This window comes from Arachis stenosperma, chromosome 7 (assembly GCF_014773155.1).
Source record: "Arachis stenosperma cultivar V10309 chromosome 7, arast.V10309.gnm1.PFL2, whole genome shotgun sequence".
Taxonomy (NCBI): Eukaryota; Viridiplantae; Streptophyta; class Magnoliopsida; order Fabales; family Fabaceae; genus Arachis; species Arachis stenosperma.
In genome coordinates this window covers 67,741,645-67,757,458 of record NC_080383.1, presented here as the reverse complement: position 1 = coordinate 67,757,458, position 15,814 = coordinate 67,741,645, and the positions used below count along the sequence as shown (strand labels likewise).

General features: G+C 36.5%; 1 protein-coding gene and 1 non-coding gene across 2 annotated transcripts; both read left to right on the top strand.

The window, feature by feature from the left end:
- Positions 1–2,366: 2,366 nt before the first annotated feature.
- Positions 2,367–2,474, top strand: LOC130942845 (small nucleolar RNA R71). Its single transcript, XR_009071393.1, has one exon. It is a non-coding gene; the product is annotated as a small nucleolar RNA R71 (small nucleolar RNA).
- Positions 2,475–10,920: 8,446 nt separating this feature from the next.
- LOC130939885 (protein FAR1-RELATED SEQUENCE 5-like) lies at positions 10,921–12,851 on the top strand. The gene is made up of 5 exons (XM_057867953.1): positions 10,921–11,072; positions 11,160–11,560; positions 11,685–12,095; positions 12,196–12,548; positions 12,738–12,851. Exons 1-5 carry the CDS (start codon positions 10,921–10,923, stop codon positions 12,849–12,851), a joined length of 1,431 nt encoding a protein of 476 aa, XP_057723936.1.
- Positions 12,852–15,814: the final 2,963 nt, after the last annotated feature.

Below are 15,814 nucleotides of genomic sequence, written 5' to 3'. Positions count from 1 at the left end.
GATTTATAGGAGAGAGGGGGGTAAAGGTTCGGCCATTATGGGTGGGTTTGGGAGGGAAAGTGGTTTGAATTTGAAGGGTGAGGTTGGTGGGGTTTTATGAAGGATGGATGTGAGTGGTGAAGAGAAAGATGGGGTTTGATAGGTGAGGGGTTTTTGGGGAAGAGGTGTTGAGGTGATTGGTGAATGGGGGAAGAAGAGAGAGAGTGATGGTAGGGTCCTGTGGGGTCCACAGATCCTATAGTGTCAAGGAAAAGTCATCCCTGCACCAAATGTTGCTCAAAATCACGTTTTGAGCCATTTCTGGCGTTAAACGCCGGGCTGATGCCCATTCCTGGCGTTTAACGCCAGGTTCTTGCCCTTTACTGGCGTTTAACGCCAGTCTGGTGCCCCTTTCTGGCGTTAAACGCCCAGAATGGTGCCAGACTGGGCGTTAAACGCCCAACAGCTAGCATTACTGGCGTTTGAACGCCAGTTTCTTCTCCTCCAGGGTGTGCTGTTTTTCTTCCTGTTTTTCATTCTGTTTTTGCTTTTTTCATTGTTTTTGTGACTTCTTATGATCATCAACCTACAAAAAAGATAAAATAACAAAAGAAAATAGTTAACTATAAAACATTGGGTTGCCTCCCAACAAGCGCTTCTTTAATGTCATTAGCTTGACAGAGGACTCTCATGGAGCCTCAGAAATGATCAGAGCAATGTTGGAACCTCCCAACACCAAACTTAGAGTTTGAATGTGGGGGTTCAACACCAAACTTAGAGTTTGGTTGTGGCCTCCCAACACCAAACTTAGAGTTTGACTGTGGGGGCTCTGCTTGGCTCTGTTTTGAGAGAAGCTCTTCATGCTTCCTCTCCATGATGATAGAGGGATGTCCTTGGGCCTTAAACACCAAGGATTCTTCATTCACTTGAATGATCAACTCTCCTCTATCAACATCAATCACAGCCTTTGCTGTGGCTAGGAAGGGTCTGCCAAGGATGATGGATTCATCCATGCACTTCCCAGTCTCTAGGACTATGAAGTCAGTAGGGATGTAATGGTTTTCAATCTTCACCAAAACATTCTCTACAAGTCCATGAGCTTGTTTTCTTGAGTTGTCTGCCATCTCTAATGAGATTCTTGCAGCTTGCACCTCAAAGATCCCTAATTTCTCCACTACAGAGAGGGGCATGAGGTTTACACTTGACCCTAAGTCACACAAGGCCTTCTTGAAGGTCATGGTGCCTATGGTACAAGGTATAGAAAACTTCCCAGGATCCTGTCTCTTTTGAGGTAATTTCTGCCTAGACAAGTCATCCAGTTCTTTGGTGAGCAAGGGAGATTCATCTTCCCAAGTCTCATTTCCAAATAACTTGTCATTTAGCTTCATGATTGCTCCAAGGTATTTAGCAACTTGCTCTTCAGTGACATACTCATCCTCTTCAGAGGAAGAATACTCATCAGAGCTCATGAAAGGCAGAAGTAAGTCCAATGGAATCTCTATGGTCTCATTTTGAGCCTCAGATTCCCATGGTTCCTCATTGGGGAACTCAAAGGAGGTTGGTGCACGCCCATTGAGGTCTTCCTCAGTGGCGTCCACCTCCTTTCTTTCCTCTCCATATTCGGCCATGGTTATGGCTTTGCACTCTCCTTTTGGATTTTCTTCTGTATTACTTGGGAGAGTACTAGGAGGGAGTTCAGTAATTTTCTTGCTCAACTGTCCCACTTGTCCTTCCAAATTTCTGATGGAGGACCTTGTTTCATTCATGAAACTTTGAGTGGTTTTGATTAGATCAGAGACCATTGTTGTTAAGTCAGAGGTATTCTGCTTAGAATTCTCTGTCTGTTGCTGAGAAGATGATGGAAAAGGCTTGTTATTGCCAATTCTGTTTCTTCCACCATTATTGTTATTCAAACCTTGTTGAGGTCTCTCTTGATTCTTCCATGAGAGATTTGGGTGATTTCTCCATGAAGAATTGTAGGTATTTCTATAGGGTTCTCCTAGGTAATTCACCTCTTCCATGGAAGGGTTCTCAGGATCATAAGCTTCTTCCTCAGATGAAGCATCCTTAGTACTGTTTGGTGCATTTTGCATTCCAGACAGACTTTGAGAAATCAAATTGACTTGTTGAGTCAATATCTTATTCTGAGCCAATATGGCATTCAGAGTGTCAATCTCAAGAACTCCTCTCTTCTGACTAGTCCCATTGTTCACAGGATTCCTTTCAGAAGTGTACATGAATTGGTTATTTGCAACCATTTCAATCAATTCTTGAGCTTCTGCAGGCGTCTTCTTCAGATGAAGAGATCCTCCAGCAGAGCTATCCAAAGACATCTTGGATAGTTCAGAGAGACCATCATAGAAAATACCTATGATGCTCCATTCAGAAAGCATGTCAGAAGGACATTTTCTGATTAATTGTTTGTATCTTTCCCAAGCTTCATAGAGGGATTCTCCATCCTTCTGTCTGAAGGTTTGGACTTCCACTCTAAGCTTACTCCATCTTTGTGGTGGAAAGAACTTTGCCAAGAAGGCATTGACTAGCTTTTCCCAAGAGTCCAGGCTTTCTTTAGGTTGAGAATCCAACCATATTCTAGCTCTGTCTCTTACAGCAAAAGGGAATAGCATCAGTCTATAGACCTCAGGGTTAACCCCATTAGTCTTGACTGTGTCACAGATTTGCAAGAATTCAGCTAAAAACTGATGAGGATCTTCCATTGGAAGTCCATGGAACTTGCAATTCTGTTGCATTAGAGAAACTAATTGAGGCTTAAGCTCAAAGTTGTTTGCTCCAATGGCAGGGATAGAGATGCTTCTCCCATAGAAGTCGGGAGTAGGTGCAGTAAAGTCACCCAGCACCTTCCTTGCATTGTTGGCATTGTTGTTGTTTTCGGCTGCCATGGGTTCTTCTTCTTTGAAGAATTCGGTCAGGTCCTCTAAAGAGAGTTGTGCTTTGGCTTCTCTTAGCTTTCTCTTCAAGGTCCTTTCGGATTCAGGATCAGCTTCAACAAGAATGCCTTTGTCTCTGCTCCTGCTCATATGAAAGAGAAGAGAAAAAGAAAATGTGGAATCCTCTATGTCACAGTATAGAGATTCCTTGAAATGTCAGAGGAAAAGAGAAATAGAAAGAAGAAGGGGAAGAAGAATTCGAACTTTGATTAGATAAGGTTCGAATTGTGCATTTAGAAGGAGTGGTACTCCATAAATAGAAGGATGTGAGAAGGAGGGAAGAGGATTTTCGAAAATTCAATTAAAAGATTTTGAAAACATTTTGAAAATTTGATTGATAATTTTCGAAAATTGAAAGTGGAAGAGAAATCAAGTGATTTTTGAAAAAGATTTTAAAATTAGAAACTAAAAAGATTTGATTGAAAACTAATTTGAAAAAGATATGATAAAAAAAATATGATTGAAAGGTTATTGTCTTAAAAAGATGTGATTGAGAAGATATGATTTGAAAACCATTTTAAAAGATATGTTTTGAAAATTATTTTAAAAGATTTGATTTGGAAAATTAGTGACTTTGCCTAACAAGAAAAGATATGATTCAAACATAAAACCTTCCTTAACAGAAAAGGCAAAAAATGTTCAATCAAATCATTAATTGTTAGTAAGTATCTTTGAAAGGAAAGAAATTAATTTTGAAAACATTTGAGTGAAAAGATTTGATTTGAAAAAGATTTGATTTTGAAAAACTTGCAAAAAAATTGATTTGAAAACAAAATCTTCCCCCTAGCACCATCCTGGCGTTAAACGCCCAGAATGGTATACATTCTGGCGTTTAACGCCCAACCAGGTGCCCTGGCTGGCGTTTAAACGCCAGTCTGCCTTCTTCACTGGGCATTTTTGAATGCTCAGCTTTTTCTGTATAATTCATCTGCAGTGTGTTCTGAATCTTCAATCCCTTGTATCATTGACTTGAAAAGACACAAATTAAAAATATTTTTGGATTTTTTTAATAATTAAAATGCAACAAGAATCAAATAACAATGCATGCAAGACACCAAACTTAGCAGTTTGTATACTACTGACACTAATGAACTGAAAATGCATATGAGACACACAAAATACTCAAGTCAATAGAATTCAAAGATCAGAGCAAATGAATCATCAAGAACGTCTTGAAGATCACTAAGACATATGAATGCATGCAATTGACACCAAACTTAGGATGAGACACTAGACTCAAACAAGAAATATTTTTGAATTTTATGATGATTTTTTATTTTTTTAATTTTTTTTGTGTTTTTTCGAAAATTAAGTGGAAAAAGAAGGTATCAAAATTCTTAATGAGAATTCCAGGAATCAGTGCAATGCTAGTCTAAGACTCCGGTCCAGGAATTAGACATGGCTTCACAGCCAGCCAAGCTTCCAAAGAAAGCTTCGGTCCAAAACACTAGACATGACCAAAGGTCAGCCAAGCCTTAGCAAATCACTGCTCCAAAAGCAAGATTGATACGAAATCAACAAGCTCTTGTGGTGATAAGTTGAAACCTCGGTCCAATCAGATTAGACATGGCTTCTCAGCCAGCCAGATTTCAACAAATCATCATGAAACTCTAGAATTCATCTTCAAGAATTTCGAAAAAAAAAATACCTAATCTAAGCAACAAGATGAACCGTCAGTTGTCCAAACTAGAACAATCCCAGGCATTGTTACCAAAGCTTGCTCAAAACTTGAACAATCCCCGGCAACGGCGCCAAAAACTTGGTGCGCGAAATTGTGAACTATACTTTTTCACAACTCTCATAATCCCTGGTAATGGCTCCAAAAACTTGGTGCGCTCAATACCATGGCATTACACAACTTCGCACAACTAACCAGCAAGTGCACTGGGTCGTCCAAGTAATAAACCTTACGTGAGTAAGGGTCGATCCCACGGAGATTGTTAGTATTGAAGCAAGCTATGGTCATCTTGTAAATCTTAGTCAGGCAAACTCAGATATATATGGTGATGAACGAAAATAACATAAAAGATAAAGATAGTGATACTTATGTAATTCATTGGTAGGAACTTCAGATAAGCGCATGAAGATGCCTTCCCTTCCGTCTCTCTGCTTTCCTACTGTCTTCATCCAACCCTTCTTACTCCTTTCCATGGCAAGCTCGTATAGGGTCTCACTGTTGTCAGCAGCTACCTCCCATCCTCGCAGTGAAAGCTAATGCACACACTCTGTCACAGTGCTGCCAATCACCGGTATGGTTCCCTCCCCTACCGGAATAGAATAACTCTTTTGCGTCTGTCACTAACGCCCAGTAGGTTACAGGTTTGAAGCACGTCACAGTCATTCAATCATTGAATCCTACTCAGAATACCACAGACAAGGTTAGACCTTCCGGATTCTCTTGAATGCTGCCATCAGTTCTTGCCTATACCACGAAGACTCTGATCTCACGGAATGGTTGGCTCGTTTGTCAGGCGAGCACTCGGTTGTCAGGCGATCAACCATGCATCGTGCAATCAGGAATCCAAGAGATATTCACCAAGCCTCAAATGCTTGTAGAACAAGAGTGGTTGTCAGTCACTTTGTTCATGAGTGAGAATGGTGATGGGCGTCAATCATCACCTTCATCATGTTGAAGAACAAGTGATATCTTGGATAAAGAACAAGCGGAATTTGAATGAAAGAACAATAGTAATTGCATTAATACTCGAGGTACAGCAGAGCTCCACACCTTAATCTATGGTGTGTAGAAACTCCACCGTTGAAAATACATAAGCATAAGGTCTAGGCATGGCCGAATGGCCAGCCTCCCAATGATCTAAGAACTAAAATGTCCAAAGATGATCTAGAGATCTAAAAGTGATCAAAAGATTTCTATACAATAGTAAAAGGTCCTACTTATAAGAAACTAGTAGCCTAGGGTGTACAGAAATGAGTAAATGACATAAAAATCCTCTTCCGGGCCCACTTGGTGTGTGCTTGGGCTGAGCAATGAAGCAATTTCGTGTAGAGACTCTTCTTGGAGTTAAACGCCAGCTTTGGTGCCAGTTTGGGCGTTTAACTCCCATTTGGGTGCCAGTTCCAGCGTTTAACGCTGGGATTCCTTGAGGTGACTTTGAACGCCGGTTTGGGCCATCAAATCTTGGGCAAAGTATGGACTATTATATATTGCTGGAAAGCCCAGGATGTCTACTTTCCAACGCCGTTGAGAGCGCGCCAATTGGACTTCTGTAGCTCCAGAAAATCCGCTTCGAGTGCAGGGAGGTCAGAATCCAACAGCATCTGCAGTCCTTTTGAGTCTCAAAATCAGATTTTTGCTCAGGTCCCTCAATTTCAGCCAGAAAATACCTGAAATCACAGAAAAACACACAAACTCATAGTAAAGTCCAGAAAAGTGAATTTTAATTAAAAACTAATAAAAATATACTAAAAACTAACTATATCATATCAAAAACATACTAAAAACAATGCCAAAAAGTATACAAATTATCCGCTCATCAGAGACCAAACAAATAAAAGCCTGGGGGCATACCATATATATATATATATATATATATATATATATATATATATATATATATATAATGGTTTAGGGTTTAGGGTTTAATCTCTCTCTCTATATATATATATTATCTTTTATTATATTATATTTATTCAAAATAAAATATAAATATTTTTTTGTGTTTTATGTTAAAAAAATATTTTGTTAAACTTAACATTTAATAATAATTATATTGTTAAATTTGATTTAGTATAAAAATAAAAAATAAAAAATAAATAAACTCAAAAAATAGTGATAATTAATTTTATTATATTAGTTAATTAATTGATAATTAAATTAAAATTTAGTTTTCTAATTAAATACAACTTAAATTATTAGTGATTTTTTAAAAAATATTTAACATAAAAAATATATTATTTATATATTAATATACTCTATTAATATTTATTATTAAAATGGTCTTGATTATAGTAATTATTTTGGATAAAAGATTTATTTATACCATAAAAACTATAATAAATAAATTTTATAATTAAATATGAGATAATAAAATGTAAAATAATTGTTTAAGAACATATATAGAAAAATAATATTTAGTCATGTTAAAAATAAAAAAAGTTATTATAAATTATTTTTTTATTATACTAAGTGAAATTATCTTTTTATTATTTTAAATATTATAATAAGTGATTGTGTGTATGTTTCTAATGCTTATCAATATGTATAGATAGTTCTAATTTAAAATTTTAAATATGTTTAAATAAATTTGAGTTGGTCAAGTGATTAGTTTAATCGTTCGCTTAAACAAGTGTTGGGAGTTCAAATTTTATTTCGTGTGTGTAGTAACTCATTGACACTCTTAAATGAAACTCAAAATCATGACAGATTAGTTCTTAACTTATTGGATATCGTGAAAAACAAAAAAATATATATTTATACCTAAATTTTATTATATTTTTTGTCCCCACAACTAAATTTTTTTGGGTCCGTCATAAAAGTAATACATAATTAATTTAATAAATAAAAAAAATACAGAGAAATAAAAAAATTAATAAAAGTAGACAAAAACCTAAAAAAAGATAATGGAATAAGAAAGAAGATGATGTGATTGGAAGTTATGCGTGAAATAAAATAGTAACTGCAATAGAAATAAAAAAACAAGTTAATTGATAATTTAATTTTTTTATTTTTTTTAAATAAAAGATTATATCAGTTATTCTCTATTAATAACGTAAAGATGAAAAAGTAGAAATTAGACACCAAATTTTTCTATTTCCTTTATATATTGTTATAGATTTATATACTGTTATAAATAAAGGTATTTAGAAAGAAATTTATATCAACTTTTTTCATATTCTTATAATATATAAGTAAAACTATATAAATATATTTAGAGCTCTTAACGAAAATACTAATGCAAACTTGATTATACTATTTTGAATATTGTCAACAATTATACTATATATATAATTTTTAGCCTCACCGATAATAAGTAATAACAGCAATGTTAGCATAGTAGGAAGAGTGCTAGAATTAAGACCTTGGACCCCATGTTTCAAGGTGCGATCCGATTATATATTAATTGGTACGGTTTTAATTTTATTTTGAACTCGAACAAAACCGACCCGTGCTCACTCCTAATTTTAAGGTGAAAAAAGTATCTTTGGATCCTTTATGCTATTTTGTTTGAAGAGAAAAAAAAAAAAGAAAAATAATTATTTTTTATTATTTAATTGAAGAGAGAAAAAAAATAAATGAAAAAAAGTTGGTGAGATTTACAAATTTCTTTTTATTATTGGAAAAAAATGAAAAAAAAAAAACTAATTTTTTCTCTTTTACTTTTAATATTATTCTTTTATTTTTTTAGTATATTTTATAATATAAGGATAAAATTAATTTTTTATAATATTTTTTTTTTTCAATTAAACACATCTAAAAAATTAAAAATATACTCTTTTTTTTTCTATTTCTTTTCTTCCAACCAAACATAACCTTAAGGACATGAATGTTTTCATAATACGAAATAGTATGGGAGTTGTTTGATTAATATTTTAGGGTGGAAAAAAGTATCTTTGGTCCTTTAAGGATATGGATGTTTTCATAATGGAAAAGTATAGGTGAACAACAATTCTAGTGAACAATATGAACAATGGGGTTACAAATGTAATTTACTCTTAAGTTTATTTAATGATGTAATTAATTTAATTAGAATAACAACCATTTTTTTAAATTTAAAAAGTCATCTTTTTGGATAAAGAACAGTTATACCTATACCAATAACGAAGCCAGTCTTCCCCAGTCACTCACTGCTAAAGCTGCCTCCCCCTATTCTGACGTCCGGTCAGTCCAACAAGTGGTGAAATTTTTTTTTTCACCACACTCCACAACTAGCGCACCATGCAGCCTGCCCCAGGTCTCCGTGAAGACGCACTGTGCAGCCCCTGCAACCCAAGTCCTCCACCATTGCAGCCTCGTTGTCACCGACTGATCCGGTGTAATACACGGAAGAGTTGCGGCTCCCGTTTCATAAGTACGTGACCTCTCATAGCCAATTTAATGGAGGAGAATTCCGTTGAACCGAGTTGTCTTGTGCCAGATTCTTTCACCAGCGACATTACTACGCATTCGATCGACAACATGCTCAATTCGTTCAACGGAAAAAGTGAACATTTGGACAAGGTAAACAATGTATCTTGTTTATTTCAGACATATGTTTATTTTCATATAAATTAGATGGTTATTAAAAGATCAACATTGTTAATCCATTTTGTAAGAAAATATGGATGAAAAAATGAGACATGATCTACATCATTTAGGTAGCAATTTCTGATGTTGCAAATCATTGGAGCCTAGCAAGCTGGTTATATTAGGACTTCTTCTGGTGACTTACGTGATTAGAACTTCAATTTTTAACAGCTATGCTTCCAAGGACCTTGTTTAACTTGATTCTTTTTAAACTGCCTATGTACTCTTACTGCAATCGATTGTAGGTGTTATGTTGTTGATTTTCATATATTTTTTTTTAATCACAGCATGGATAGTAATATCACATGGTTCATGGATCCTTGGATTAAAGCAAACATGTTTGAAATTTAATGGAGCCTGGGCTTGATATTTTAGTATTCTTTTTCTTATCTGTTTCTGGTTCATTTGATTGACCTTTAATTTATATAAATTACAGATGTTCAATTTTGTAAGAAAATATGGATGCAAAAATGTGACATGATCTACATCATTTAGGTAGCAATTTTTGATGTTGCAAATCATTGGAGCCTAGCAAGCTGGTTATATTAGGACTTCTTTTGGTGACTTACGTGATTAGAAGTTCAATTTTTAACACCTATGCTTCCAAGGACCTTGTTTAACTTGATTTTTTTTAAACTGCCTATGTACTCTTACTGCACACGCTCGTGGGTGTTATGCTGTTGATTTTCATAAAGATAAATATGGAAGAAAATTATAGGAGCTAATAACGAGACTTTTTACATGATAGTAGAAGACTCTATTTTAGTTTGTGTAGTGATACTTGATATATGGTGGATTTATGCATTCTCTATATAAATAATTAATACAATACTAACTGGTTTGGTGCCACTTTGTATGAGTATAATTTCATTGTTCTGAATTCGTTTAATTCATGCATATTAATAAATGTTAATATCATATTTTTGAATATAGTATTAATAAAATCTATTTAGTCGATATTTTATTATAGTATCTATTTATGTTGTGTATATTTTATTGTAGGCCATAAAATGTACGAAAATTACTCAGTTGGGATGTGATGACACGGAACTTGTTGATGAGGTTCGGACTCTATTTTATTGTTATTTTTTGTTAATCGCATTTTTGAATAGACCATTAATCGCCGTGTGCCTCAAATGATGTCTATTTTGGACTAATTTGCAGTTACCAGACCATAGTTGCCTTGCTGACAATGAAATACCAAGAGTTGGGATGCGGTTTGAGTATTTGAAGTTGGCCTAGGATTTTTATGCGATCTATGCAAAAAAAGTTGGTTTCATAAGTAAGATACGGACCACAAATTTTGACAGGATGACAAAGCAACCGATCAACCAATCTATCCATTGCAATCGGGAGGGTTTCTAGGGGTCTCGTGTCAAGGCACCCATATGAAAGAACACAATTGCAGATGTGGGATGCAGAGCAAGAATATATGCAAAGTTCGATAGGGAAAAGCATGATTGGGTCTTATTGAAGGTTGAACTAAATCACTCGCACCCATGTTCAACTAAGAAGGCGGTGCACTACCATGAGAATAGGGAGTTAACAATGCATGCGAAGTGTATCATTGAGGTTAATGATGAGGCGGGCATTTGACCTAACAAGACCTTTCTTGCATTAGCCAATGAAATTGGTGGGCCTTCGAACTTGGACTTCTCAGAGAAGGACGTCAGGAATTATATTTCATCAACACTCCGATCCACAAATGTCAACACATATGTCAAGGAGATGCTGAATTACTTCATGCGAATGAAGGAGTTGAATCCGAACTACTTTTACACAGTGAATTTAAATGAGGATAACAAGTTTATGAGTGCAGTTTGGGTTGATGCAAGGTGTAGGGCATCTTATGAATACTACGGAGATGTGGTCTCATTTGATACCACATACAACACGAACTGGTAAAATGTATTTAAATTCACGTTGTTTAATTATTTTATTATTTTTTATTAGTTTCATATTTCTAAATATAGTTGTTCGTCCTTTAGGCATGGATTGCCGTTTGCTGCTTTCATTGGTATGAACCACCATGGTAAGTCTACTTTGCTAGGCTGCGCTCTGCTAGGCAGTGAAGAGATCTCGAGTTTTGAGTGGGTATTCACACAATGGCTGGAGTGCATGGGAACGGCACCGAAGGACATCATCACAGACCAATGCAAGTCTATGTTTGGTACAATTAACAAGGTCCTGCCCAATACACGACACTGGTGGTGCATATGGCATATAACAAAAAAGATACACAACAAGCTTGGAGGTTATTCTAGGTTCAAAGAGTTGAATGCTGAGTTGAATCACATTATATGGAACTCTAAGTCGGTTGAGGATTTCGAGGATCATTGGGCTGAGTTCATTGATGAGTTCAACTTACATCACAACAGATGGCTATTAGGTTTGTGTCTTTTTAGGAAAATCATGTGCCAGAAGTGCTTAGATGTTGTTTTGTTCTTGTATTCTGTTCTGGAAAAACGTTCTTATGCATGGTTTTGTTTTTGGTGGGTTTGTTTCTTTTTTAGATCTGTTTGAGGACCGACACATGTGGGTGCCTATCTTTTTCAAGGGTCAATTCTGGACTTACATGAGGAGTACGCAGAGGAGTAAGGGTATGCATTCATTCTTTGGTGGATACTTAAATTGTAAGAATAGTTTGGTCCAGTTCGTCCACGAGTTAGACAATGTCCTAGGAACGAAGGAGCAGAAGGAACTAGAGGACGATACTGCAGACTCGAGAGGTCTAATCCCATGTTCAACTAGATCAGCCATCGAGAGACGATTTCAAAAAGAGTATACCAACGAGATGTTTAGGGATGTCAAAACGGAGTTTGGCAAGAAGGCTGATTGTACTATTCATGCCGTGGATGAACAGGGCGACTCGGCTAGGGTAAAAGTGGAAGAGGAAATACTAGTCTATAAGACGACACCGAAATGTTACGTTTGACGTCTATTTTGATCGTTCGACTCACGAAGTTCGATGTGATTGCAACTTGTTTGAGAGTGTAGGTATATTATGTTGCCACTGTCTTGTAGTACTTTCATCTTACAAAGTTAATGAGATGCCTTCCTGCTATGTTTTACCTCGTTGGAGCAAGAACATAAAGCGCAAGAACACCTACATTAAGAGTAGCCACGACGTTAGATGTTCAAATGAAAGCCACAACATATTCAGAGGGTTGTGTGCACATTTCTACAACGTTGCGCAGGAATTCGTGGACTGTGATGATGAGGCAGACATGCTGCATAATGTTCTGGAGGATGCAAGGGCCAAGCTAGTAGATTACTGTGGCAGGATGCAGAATAACACTGTCGCTACTACACACAATAGCATCGTCACTGACCCTTCAACCATTTTCGGCACAGAGGACATTCAGGCCCCATCAAAGGTAACCACTAAGGGTCGTCCAAAAGGCAAAAGCTAGGATATGAGTTGGATAAATCAATCAGAAATCCATACAGAGAAAGCAGAAGAGTTTACGCAGGATATGTATAGGAATTAAAGTTAAACTTTACTTTTACAACGGTTTTTATTATGTCGATAGTGAGTTGGTTTTGATTGAGCTTGTTTGTTTCAGGATAATCCTGTAGAATCTGCTGCAAATCAAGATTCGGAGGCTTCCGCTCAGCAGATTGCTAAGCAAGGACTTGGTGGATTCATGTTGCTGTTAAACTCCTTTGACAATACCTAGATTGTTTATGATACTACATCCATTATGTTATATTATGATACTGCTTCCTCTTGAACACATTGGAATAAACCATTGTCACAAAAATTCACGCATCACAACATCGTCAAAGATTAACCGTATGGATTACCATGAAGCACAAATAGATCAAATCCGACATAAGTGAAACAATCATCCCAATCTACGAGCAACAATAGGCGATACATCCCCCAGCCTAATTATGATGGCTTCTATTCAACAAGTACTACTCAACAGGTCGATCAAGAAAAAACATCAAGAATTGTGCTACATATGCAACAAACACCTAGCAAACTATGCAGAGTAATTGACACGGACAACTACATTCTCGTCTAAATATGCTGTATCATGCAACATGTAAAATACATCAATGTCTCACCCATTTCTTTTTGCTGCATCCACTTTGTTAAAGAATCTGGAATCCTCTCCAAAGTTTAGACCCAAGCCCTCATACACCGCAACTGGCCCGTTGTGGAATGATTCGAGGTTGTGCGGTTTTATGACTGTTTCCTGTTGTCAGAGGATCAGTCATTTATAAAGTGTCAACAATAAGTTGGGAAAATAATATATTATTCATACCAATATACCCAGACAGACACAGTAGAAATCACGTTTGAATTTCTCGGACTGTGCATCATTGAATGCGTAACACATCCATTGAATGATCTGCGGTGCAAAATTGAAAATCATGATATAAATTGTACGAAGAATGCAATAAGTGAAACTAAAACATCGAGATTAAGCACTTACGTTGCTGTTAACCCAACCACGTGCTTTTCATGTAAATAGATCCTTCCTCAACAACCAAAGATATGGCCTACCTTCATAGGTTGCCAATAGCTCCTCTTTGTTGAGGGAAAAGTTCAGAATCCAACCTCTGACCATGTCTTCCTTATCCTCTTACGATGATAGTTTATGAATTAAAACTCACTAGTAAGGTTTTTTTACTAGAAAAATAATAACTATATTAACAATAATAAAATTAGTTAGCACTCGAAACCTCAAATCATACTCTCTGCATCGAAAGCAACAAAGTAACGCAAGTTAGTTAGCACTCGAATGTAAGTCACACGTAAATCAAGATACCTCCATTACATATCTACAACAGATGTAAATTGATAGAGCTTACCTGTCAAAATCATAATCAGTTACTTGCCCAAGTGCTGTGAAAGGTGTAATTGGATCAAATTACGGCCCATCAAACTGTTCGACATCCTGATTTAGGTGCTCACTTGTCAGGCTAGAGTTGTGATCAAATAAACGGCGCTTTGGACGAACATCTGGCACGTGGTCGTCGTCGTCGGAGTTAGAAACAACTGCACTCCTCTCCTTGCGTGTCCCGAAAACACGTGTTGTACGGCTGCCTTTACCGAATTTGGGTCTGATGACGGGCAGCTTTCTTCGAGTGCCTATCTTGCTTTCCTGAAAATGGAATATACACCAAATTATCATGCTTTTAGAAAGAAACAGCTATGTTATATACTCGCATACAAATGCATGACCACAATAGAAAATTCAACTTTTAAAACGGCTATGTTGATTCCTATAACAACCTGAATCTCACTAGGTCAACACCCAAGCCAAATAAAATTACACATAAACATCGAACACATCTAACACAACGTAAACCCATAATCGACATCAAACCCCAACACCATCAATAGTAGATTAGAGTAATTAATTCATGATGCCAACACATGTAGACACCAAGATGAACTCACCCCCGGTGGCGCTATAGGGCTTCCAGGAAGTTTTGATTCACATGTCCTTGATGGCGTTTCAGCTGGTTTCTTATAGTCCACATTTTTAACAGATGCCTCCTTGCATTCCTGTGTACATTAAGCGAGAATTCCATATACCAACTTCAATTAGTTTGACTAACAAATACACTAATGTGGAACCTATAAAACATCCAAATTCTATAGGAGCATGACTCTAGTTGTGCAATTAAAAATAAACACTAGAAGTTATAATCTAATCTAACCGCCTATGACTTTAATGTTGCACGTGCTTTAAATTTCAACAGACATATTACCTTTTCATCCGCTTTACTCCTGCATTCTTTCTTTCTGCTCATTTTTTTACTTGCGTATTCTCCCCCTTCTTCCTGGTTCACAATTTTGGATCCTCTCGAAATTTTGCCCTTTTTCCGATGGGACCCTAGCATCAAAGGGTCAACTGAGCTTACGAAACACTCATCCGAAAACCCAAGGTAGAAAATTATAAATGTCTTAGGTGGATTATATTATAATAGAGAATATATCATCCATCCTAGTACCTCATCAATTTACATTGCTTGCCTTTTTTTCAAGTTCTGATGTAGTCCAAGCAGTCAACCATGGCTCTGGTTCTCGACAGCGCTCTAGTGGACCATGTCTTAGCTGCTGAAAGTACAAGAGCTGGATGGAAAAATTGTACGGTTTCTTAGTTTAGCACTACCGCAAGTGGGCTAAATAAGTAAATGAACAAGTAAACTTACCATTAGGGCAAACATGCAGCCACCACAAGTTTCAAGCTTCTTATTTTGGTGTGTTTCAATTGCCTTCCCGAGCCACTTGAATGTCTTCTGTGCCCAGTTAAATTTGCTTGGATCTGAGACATCCAAAATTGGAGGAATGTGCCATGAAGAAATTGTTTGTTGGCTAGTTGGACACAAGAATGTCTTTAAGACCACCAATATGAAGTACCTTCTAAAATTTATCCTATCCGCTTCTGTCTCCATAGGGCAGGCATAAACGAAGTCGCGCAGCTGAGTGGTTGTCTTCTTTTTAAATTGCTCTTTGATTTCCCGGTGAGCCGGATTCTTTTTTCTATTTTCGGAATGTCAACCCCTACATTTCATATTGAAACAAGCAAATAGAATAAATTTAACCATTCCTAAGAGCAAAACCCACAGAAAAATATATGACAACAAATTCACAATTAAAGATAAGGAGCTGACCATTGGA

What these genes read in the sequence shown, in the direction of transcription:
- LOC130939885 (XM_057867953.1), top strand. Translation starts at nt 10,921, where the DNA reads ATGAAGGAGTTGAATCCGAACTACTTTTACACAGTGAATTTAAATGAG. An exon ending in ACCACATACAACACGAACTG is followed by an intron (nt 11,073 to 11,159) that starts GTAAAATGTATT and finishes TTCGTCCTTTAG; the next exon opens with GCATGGATTGCCGTTTGCTG. An exon ending in CTATAAGACGACACCGAAAT is followed by an intron (nt 12,096 to 12,195) that starts GTTACGTTTGAC and finishes ACTGTCTTGTAG; the next exon opens with TACTTTCATCTTACAAAGTT.